The sequence below is a fragment of the Salmo salar genome, chromosome 06 (genome assembly GCF_965601325.2).
Source record: "Salmo salar chromosome 06, fSalSal1, whole genome shotgun sequence".
Taxonomy (NCBI): domain Eukaryota; kingdom Metazoa; phylum Chordata; class Actinopteri; order Salmoniformes; family Salmonidae; genus Salmo; species Salmo salar.
The window spans coordinates 63,365,911-63,375,171 of NC_138296.1; the positions used below are offsets into that span (position 1 = coordinate 63,365,911).

The window sequence follows — 9,261 nt, forward strand, 5'->3', positions numbered from 1 at the left end:
TACAAAACAAATTTATTCATATTGAGAACTGTTCCTCGATGTACGCGCAGTTTAAAATACAGAAAATAAAAGTATTTTAGATGAATGATGGCTAATTCAAATTTTTCTTATGCACCCACACAGACTGCCTGCCATTCACACAAAACCTTTCCAACCTACGCAACATCAGCAACAGAATGAAGACAATTTGCAAGGCATTAAAAAGAGATATCGATTAGCACACCACCACATTGTTGTCTTGAAACATTGACGAACATACCTGCAGAAGGTAAACATGTGGGGGTCATTCTTTTCATCATTGATGACAATTCTGAAGAAATCAGTCAACATCCACAGTTAACTTGATGACGTGAGCTTGTGAAATGTCCATTAAAGCCTGGGAAGACTTCACTCTACTTCAGTGGCTTTCGGGGACGTCTCTCCCGCCACAACAGCAGCGGCTGCCGGGCCCCTCCTCTTCCTCAGACCCTTCATCTTACGTGTCTGGAGCTTGGCCAGATCCTGCTTCTGCATGTGCAACCTGCCAAACTTGGTACCAAAAGTATCGTGGGATATGTTCTTCTTCTTCTTGGGCTGTAAAGAATAGAAATGACAAAGAGCAACATGAGGACTTCGATTGCCTTGACGTTTCATTTCAATTAAGACAACACGTTTAAAAAGAAGCAACCTCTCGCGCCATTCTACATAGCGGCTGTTGAAAGAGCGTGAAAAAGATGTTGACTGCAACTAGACATCTTTCCTACCTTCAGAGCCTTGGGCTGTTTGTGAGCTGTCTTGTACAGGTCGTCTGATGCCAGGTGGGTTCTCCGCAAGATAAAGTCAAAAGACGGCCCAATCTCCTCCAGCTCAATCCTTGGGGTCCGACATCCAGACTTCTTCAACAGAGATCTGGAGAAAACAAAGAGCTTTGACTAGTGATCATTTCGGGGGGGGGGGTGAGATGGACGGTAGACACTAACTTCACAGAACGTGGCAACGTCCCAAATGGCACCCTATTCCTTTTAAAGGGCCCATAGGGCTCTGGTCAAAAGTATTACACTACATGGGGAATAGGGTGCCATTTGGGACACAGCCCGTATGTCATAATCTATCGGGAATAATAGGAGACACTGGTAGATGGTCCAGCTGCTAGAAGGCAGACATACCTGTAGCTGCGCATGTAGATTTTCCCCTCCAGAGCAGTGAAGTGCAGGACATGCTCCAGACCAGCCAGGCGCACCGAAGGCACAACAGGACCTCTGAAGAAGTCTGAATAATAAAACAAGTTAGAGTAGAAAATGGTCAATAGTGTCGTTGACATGAAATGCAACGTTATTATAAGACCAAAATAATGGAGGATTTGGTAAGTATTTATTATCTAAATGTTTTCTAGTTAGAGTAAATGTGTTTTAACTAAAGGGGAAATCTTAACTGTAGGACTGAAATAAACCCCATAACAACTTAACACTAAATTCAAAAGTTTAGCTTTAGACTAAATTCTACCTGTAAGAAGGCTCTTTAGGCGTTTGTGGTCATTGTCATGGTCAAAAGCCTCCCCTGCAAACACCAGCATCGGTTTAGTCCCCTCGGGACATTTGCTGCTCTGCAATGCATTGGAAACCGACCATAAAGTTACAGGAGGAAAAGTACAATAAATTCATCATATAAAAATAGACATGATGAACACTAACAACTTACTTTGTTTACAATGCAAGTGTGCCTGTTCCAGCCATTAGTGTCTTGTCAGTAAAACTACAATTTTCCAAATGAATCATTTTTAAAGAACCGGGACGACAATGCGTCTAGAATAGTGTTTAGAGCAAAGTTCAGTTGTAGATGTTAATTCAGGCCACCGGGAGAGAATGTAAATGAGGTGTATTCATTTGGCCTATTGTAGCAGACCGTGGACAAAGACAAGGCGATGAAACACTCAGTGTTAATGAACTAAGATTCTGGCAGATTGAGAAGGCACAGTGGTGTCATGCACCAATGTTGAACAACGCAACTACAACTTACATAGAAAATGTCTCAAAATAAAGGAAACGTCACCTTGATGTCACTTAGGGAGTTATACTTCTCAATGCCGAGCTCAATCATATCCAGCACATGGAAATCAAACAGACGACCTGAAAAAAAAAAAAAAACTCAAACCCTTATCTGCTGTGAAACATACCAGACATCTCTTGTAGAGCAAGGTCTCCATCTCCCACTGATAAAATATAAAAATGCTTACCAAATATGAGATTGTTTGGCCTTTTCTTGTTGTGTGAGCCAAACAAAAACAGAGAACTATCTGTTTTCTTCGAGAAGAATTCCTGTAGACAGAGACAAAATACCGATGATTGGGAATTCTTACATAATCCGCAGGGAGTGCTGATTTAAGTGCTGTGAACACACTGCATTTTAAAATGATGCTAGTATGTCTACAGTGTAAAATACTGCTTTGACTACTAGCAGGTGAATGTTCACAAATGATCACAATCCAAAACAATTGGTATGTCCAAGTTAAACAAATGTGATATGAAGCGGAAATTCATGCAACATATTTAGTTAACTGACCAATGATGTAGAATCCTCAAATGGCCTAGTTATATTTTTCCTGGAAGGAAAAACAACATTTGGATAAAACACACATCTCAAATACAAGCAATTGACAGACTAGTGTTTATGCCTTGTTATTATTATTTCAGTAAACCCAGTCCTTCATGCCCAAGTATTAAATATCCACTTATCAACGACAGGGGCAAAATAAAAACATGATGAACACTAAATACAATATTTTCAGTACAACCAGTATACTGGGTTTGTTTGAAGACTAACTTAAGTAAAGTTAAAATCCATCACTTACTTTTTGTACAGTACAGCACTTGGTTTCTTCAGGGCATACTGGAGAAAAAAAACACATTGAGAGTTATCTAGCTGGCACTCTCAAACCTTGACAGTCTTCATGATTCTAGATGGGGAGGAGGGTCGACAGTCAGAAAACGTACAATGTCTTTTAAGGCCTGAGTGACAGTCATACTGGTGTTGCCTCCTTTCATAATCATGGCATTCTTGATGTTCTCTGTAAGCTTGGGAGCTCTGTTGTCAAGGAAGCGCTTAGCCCTCTTCGTCTTAGGTTTTCTGAGGAGACATTCGTTCAACAACAAAAAGACACTTCAGCTATGGTAGACAAGGACAAGAGTAACACAACACAGATCATCGACAATTTGGAAGTCTAGCTAGCTAGTTAACATTAGCTAACTACTTGCCCAATGAATAAGACCGTGATACCAATTATTGGTGTACAGTCAAACAAAGCACAGCAAAAAAACGTGTAAAGTTCTCTCAAGCCAGTGTTGAACAAAATCACATTTGAGCTTGCTCTACCGCTTGTCTGTGCGGTTGGTTGGTCCTTATGTAGGTTCGAAATTTGAGACAATATCCACAGGAAAGTATTATTAAACCGACTTTTCAAAACGCTGATTAATATCACCTGGCACTAGCCCAACATTGGACTAAAGGAGCCTAACATTACTTCTTGTCGTCCAAGGACCTTACACGTTCAGTTTAGAGGCCAATTGGCTCTGGCAGCCATAACAGCCAAATACTCCATCTGAACGTGACTCGATTCTCAACTGTCGTTCAGTACTTTCATATCACATCAAAATACATTGTTTTAACACAGTTGCAGCCAACAGTATTTTTCAGTGCCAACGCGTTTGTGGTGTCTGTCTTCAGTTTACACAGGTGTTCGGAGACGCAGATAGCTAATTTGCACAGCTACGCCTTAGGGATGGGCAGTTGACATTTTTTACTGTTTGAGTACTGGCAAGATTTTTCCCCCCGAGGCCCACGCTGGAAAAAAGGTGCGCATTTATCTCTATGCCAACAGTGCTCAACCATGCCTAACTTACCATAACCATTACAGATAAATTCTAATTGTCCCACACACACAGTCAATAACAAGTACCCTTTAAGATTAACTTATTTAAACCGTAATATCAACTGGTTATATTATATCATGGAATTATATAGTTAAATAAAGGTCACATTTTTGTTTTTAAACCCCCCAAAAAATATCAACAAGCAGGCAGTAACCGCCAGTGCTTGCAGAAGCCTATGGCTGTGCAATGGCATAGGCTTGTTTTGTTAATTTCGCAGACAAGATGCATGGCATGGCCGATTAATTAGGGCCGATTTCAAGTTTTCATAACAATTGGTAATCGGCATTTTTGGATGCCGATTATGGCCGATCACATTGCAATCCACGAGGAGACTGCATGGCAGGCTGACCACCTGTTACGCGAGTGCAGCAAGGAGGCAAGTTTAATGCTAGCTCGCAACGTACCATATCTTATAAAAACAATCAATCTTAACATAATCACTCGTTAACTACACATGGTTGATGATATTACTAGTTTAACTAGCTTGGCCTGCGTTGCATATAATCAATGCGGTGCCTGTTAATTTATCGTCGAATCACAGCCTACTTCAACTTCGCCAAACGGGTGATGATTTAACAAAAGCGCATTCGCGAAAAAAGCACAATCGTAGCACCAATGTACATAACCATAAACATCAATGCCTTTCTTAAAATCAATACACAAGAATATTTTTTTACCCTGCATATTTAGTTAAAAGAAATTCATGTTAGCAGGCAATATTAACTAGGGAAACTGTGTCACTTCTCTTGCATTCAGTGTAAGCAGAGTCAGGGAATATGCAGAAGTTTGGGCCGCCTGGCTCGTTGCAAACTGTGTGAAGACCATTTCTTCCTAACAAAGACCGTAAATAATTTGCCAGATTATTACATAATTATGACGTAACATTGAAGGTTGTGCAATGTAACAGCAATATTTAGACTTAGGGTTGCCACCTGTTCAATAAAATACGGAACGGTTCCGTATTTCACTGAAAGAATAAACGTTTTGTTTCTGAAATGATAGTTTCTGGATTCGACCATATTAATGACCTACGGCTCGTATTTCTGTGTGTTTATTATAATTAAGTGATAGAGCAGTCTGAGCGGTGGTAGGCAGCAGTAGGCTCGTAAGCATTCGTTCAAACAGCACTTCCCTGCGTTTGCCAGCAGCTCTTCGCATTGCTTGAAGCATTGAAACACAAATGGCATAGAGAGAAATAGTCCTATAATTCCTATAATAACTACAACCTAAAACTTCCCTGACTGGGAATATTGAAGACTCATGTTAAAAGGAACCACCAGCTTTCATATGTTCTGAGCAAGGAACTAAAATGGCACATATTGCACTTTTACTTTCTTCTCCAACACTTTTTTTTGTTTTTGAATTATTTAAACCAAATTAAACATGTTTCATTATTTGAGACTAAATTGATTTTATTTGTATTATGTTAAGTTAAAATAAATGTTCATTCAGCATTGTTGTAATTGTCATTATTACAAATATATATTATATAAAATATATATATATAAAAAAATAAAAAAATCTGGCCGATTAATCGGTAGCAGCTTTTTCGGTACTCCAATAAATCGGTATCGGCGTTAAAATCATAATCGGTCGACCTCTAGTTAAAACATGATGTAATATAACAAAATGAAATAGAACAGAATATTTTTCCAAATCAAAAAAGTTGCCAGCGCAAAGTGATGTGCATCTTGTGCCTGGAACAGTTACTCTCAAAGAGTTATCATTTGAAACAGGGCTTAATTTGGCGAGTTGAAAGTTAGCCTACAAACCGAAATATTTATTATTTTCAATATACATGACGTTCGATTTATTTTCTAAAATGGAACCCTGCATGGTGATAAATTACAACCACGACATCTGTTTGGTGAGTAGGCCTAGACTTAATGATTGATGAAAATACGCTGTCTTTATCAAACCAATGTTTTTGCATATTTTCAGTGTGGAACCTGTATGTTTAAGGTGGTTATAGCATAGCTCATACCAATTATAAATGGCTCTAACAGTTTGCAAAGTAGCATTTTGCGGAAAATAGACGGGATAATTATTCCAAAACTGCAGCTCGTTGGAAAGTAGTTAGAATGCTCGATAGCAGGCAATGTGGAAAAGTAATCTTTAGACATGTACTGGGGGAAAGACATTGTGAAAGGTAACCACATTTTGTTTCCCCCACAGGCAGGCAGAGCCGCGACGTTCTATTACAAACTGGGACTATTGCCGAAAGGCCAGTCTCTTTGGCAATGACGGAGTGGAATGTTAGCTAGAAAGACTGGTACACAGACTAGTTCCAAGTCGGTTCTATTCGTCGATTGCTTCAGCAAGGGGCAACAAAGTTTCCTCGCGTTGTTAAGAGTCGCTCAAGGTAGTTAGCATCTATGAATGGGTTAACTTGGCACATGCAAAAAAGTATGTAGGCCTACACGCCTGTAACATGCTGACCACAACGCTTGCGTGTGTTCGCACGCATGTTGATTTTGTCCACCCACACCAGACGCGATCAGGACAGGCAGGTTGAAATTTCAAAACCAACTCTGAACCAACTATAATGTTTCGGGGACAGGTCGAAAAGCATTAAACATTTATGGCAATTTAGCTAGCTAGCTTGCTGTTGCTAGCGAATTTGTCCTGGGATATAAACATTGGGCTGTTATTTTACCTGAAATGCACAAAGTCCTCTACTCCGACAATTAATCCACAGATAATGGGGTAAAAGTTTGTTTCTAGTAATCTCTCCTCCTTCAGGCTTCTTCTTCTGAATTTATACGGCGGTTGGCAAGCAACTATAAGGGCATTACCACTACCAACTGGACTGGAGTGTGGAACTCAGTTCATCTGTCAATCACCCACGTGGGTATATGCTCCTAAAAACCAATGAGATGGGAGAAGCAGGACTTGCATCGTGTCAAGCATCACAAATAGAACCAAGTTCTACTTTAGCGCCTGAGCAGTGTGGGTGCAATGATTGAATAACATGCATGTGCACATTTATTTTGCGACAGCACGCACGCATGTTGATTTTGTATCCCCACATCAGACACAATCAGGACACGCAGATTGAAATATCAAACTCTGAAACAATTATTTTTCATTTATGGACAGGTCGAAAAGCATTAAACATGTATGGCAATTTAGCTAACTAGCTTGCTGTTGATAGCAGATTTGTTCTGGGATATAAACATTGGGTTGTTATTTTACCTATAAATGCACAAGGTCCTCTACTCCGACAATTAATCCACAGATAAAACAGTAAACCGAATTCCTTTCTCATCATCTCTACTCCAGGCTTCTTTTTTTCTTTGGACTTTATGGCAGTTGGTAACCAACTTTACAGCATTACTACAACTGACCGGAGAGTGGACCTAAATTCATCTTTCAATCACCCACGTGGGTATATGCTCCTAAAAAACAATGAGGAGAGGCTGGATGAGCGGTTTGGTCAGCATGTAAGTTACATGTCGGATATAAAAATAAGTCAAGACAGGACTGATGGAAACAGAACATGTTGGTAAACTTTCCTACAGATGAAATACATTATGTTTTTAACAGGGTGGTGAAAGTGCAAGGTGATGAGCTTGATGCACCTTTCCAATAAATATTGATGGTCTAATTCTAATGACATGACCAGATACTTGGCTGCCGTTTTAACAAAAAATAACCTCGCCATGTCCGCACTGTATCTGCGAACCTTTGGCTAGAGTGCATGTGCCAATACCAGAGTGGGCACACTAGCTATTTAACGCAACATATGTGAGAAAAATCAGCGGAGTTGCAATTGCGATGCATTGTTATGTGCACTGCGTCATCACGCACAGCAGTTTATCCATAAATCAATGTAATTGAATTATCTCCGGCCGTAAAAATGCTTATCTTGTTTTTATGCGGATTTCAGTATAATCGCATGAAAATCTGTCGCCATTTGGATGGAAACCTAACTAGTTAGATTTATTAGGCAAGCTAGATAGCTAACGTTACATTGTTAGTTTCCTTGCAAGTGACTTCGTTAACTACATAAATACTCGAAAGTTATAGGTTAAGGGTAAAAACCACATTAAGCATGATATACTTTGGTTGGTAAAACACAACTTACATTACTCCTCCGTATTGTTTCATTTTGAGGGCTTCACTCGTGTGCTTGCTTCAAAATACTCCACGTGAATATTACAGCAACGGAAAATGTCGCGGTTAATTTTGCGTCACATCCGTCGTTCTGTACAGTGGATACATGTGCAGTACTCTCAGGTGGCCATTGGTTGACGATAGAGAGCTATAAACCCGTCGATAACTCAACGCCAGGGTAGAACGACTGTCCCCTTGCATTGAGGATTAAGTTGAAGGCCGACGGCGGTACTGCAGGCATTGTTTCCAGAAATCAGGATTTCCATTATAGTGAACGGGATTTTATTTGTATTAAACCAGGTATGCAAGTTGAGAACAAGTTCTCATTTACAACTGCGACCTAGCCCAGATAAAGCAATGCAGTGCGACACAAACAACATAGTTACACATGGGATAAACAAACGTACAGTCAATAACACAATAGAAAAGTCTATACAGTGTGTGCAAATGAAGTAAGATTAGGGAGGTAAGGCAATAAATGGGCCATAGTGGCGAAATAATTACGATTTAGCAATTAAACACTGGAGTGATTGATGTGCAGAAGATGAATGTGCAAGTAGATACTGGGGTGCACATGGCGATTTTCGAAGTCAATATTCGTGGATATTTTTTTTTAGAACACAATCATGGTACCATTAATTGTTTCTATTTTATGAGATGTGTTCTTGAACCGATTACTTTAACATCAGACTACGTTATAAGGAGAATTTAGTTGCTAATGGCAGCCTGCAGTACCTCGGTCACCCTCCAATTTGAGACACTCAGAGAGTGCAGCACTGAGCCTAGTGTAGCTCAAACTGCGCATGAAATGCTTCCAAAAACTCCAAGATGGCACACGCTGAAATGACACTCCCTGAGCAATCTCACAGGATACAATGGGGTAAAGTAATCGATTACTAAATTCATATTTTTTTTTAATTTATGCTCAAACCCAACACCAACCCAAACTCTCTGAACTTGTTTTCATTACGATTTATTTTAAATGTGTATCTTAAATACATTAATGAATGATAGTATATACAAAATACAGGACATATATATTAGTATATATAAAATACAGGACATATTTCCGAGATCTGAAAGGGCGAATTATATTAATGTAAATGCAAATAAAATGTAGATATTGTAGGTGCACATTTTAACCAATAGCTGTCCCCAGCAGACTTCCTTTGCTTGCAGCATAATCGCCTTGCTGAGACTGCCTATCCTCTTGAGCAGGGTTTCCCAAACTCGGTCCTGG

At 39.6% G+C, this 9,261-nt stretch overlaps 1 protein-coding gene across 1 annotated transcript; it reads right to left on the reverse strand.

The window, feature by feature from the left end:
• On the reverse strand, positions 1-8,109 carry rpf2 (ribosome production factor 2 homolog). The gene is made up of 10 exons (XM_014205022.3): positions 7,993-8,109; positions 2,970-3,102; positions 2,828-2,865; positions 2,539-2,578; positions 2,213-2,294; positions 2,029-2,105; positions 1,483-1,582; positions 1,146-1,248; positions 744-888; positions 1-573 (listed from the first exon to the last, which is right to left on the reverse strand). Exons 1-10 carry the CDS (start codon positions 8,013-8,015, stop codon positions 388-390), a joined length of 927 nt encoding a protein of 308 aa, XP_014060497.1. The 5' UTR covers positions 8,016-8,109; the 3' UTR covers positions 1-387.
• Between the last annotated feature and the right edge of the window lie 1,152 nt (positions 8,110-9,261).

Bases quoted from the DNA above. Each gene is read 5' to 3' on its own strand.
- rpf2 (XM_014205022.3), bottom strand. From the start codon at position 8,015: ATGAAACAATACGGAGGAGTAAT. The intron at 2,295-2,538 runs GTCAGTTAACTA...CTCTGTCTACAG, and splicing joins TTGAGGATTCTACATCATTG to GAATTCTTCTCGAAGAAAAC. The intron at 889-1,145 runs GTATGTCTGCCT...TGTTTTCTCCAG, and splicing joins ATCTACATGCGCAGCTACAG to ATCTCTGTTGAAGAAGTCTG.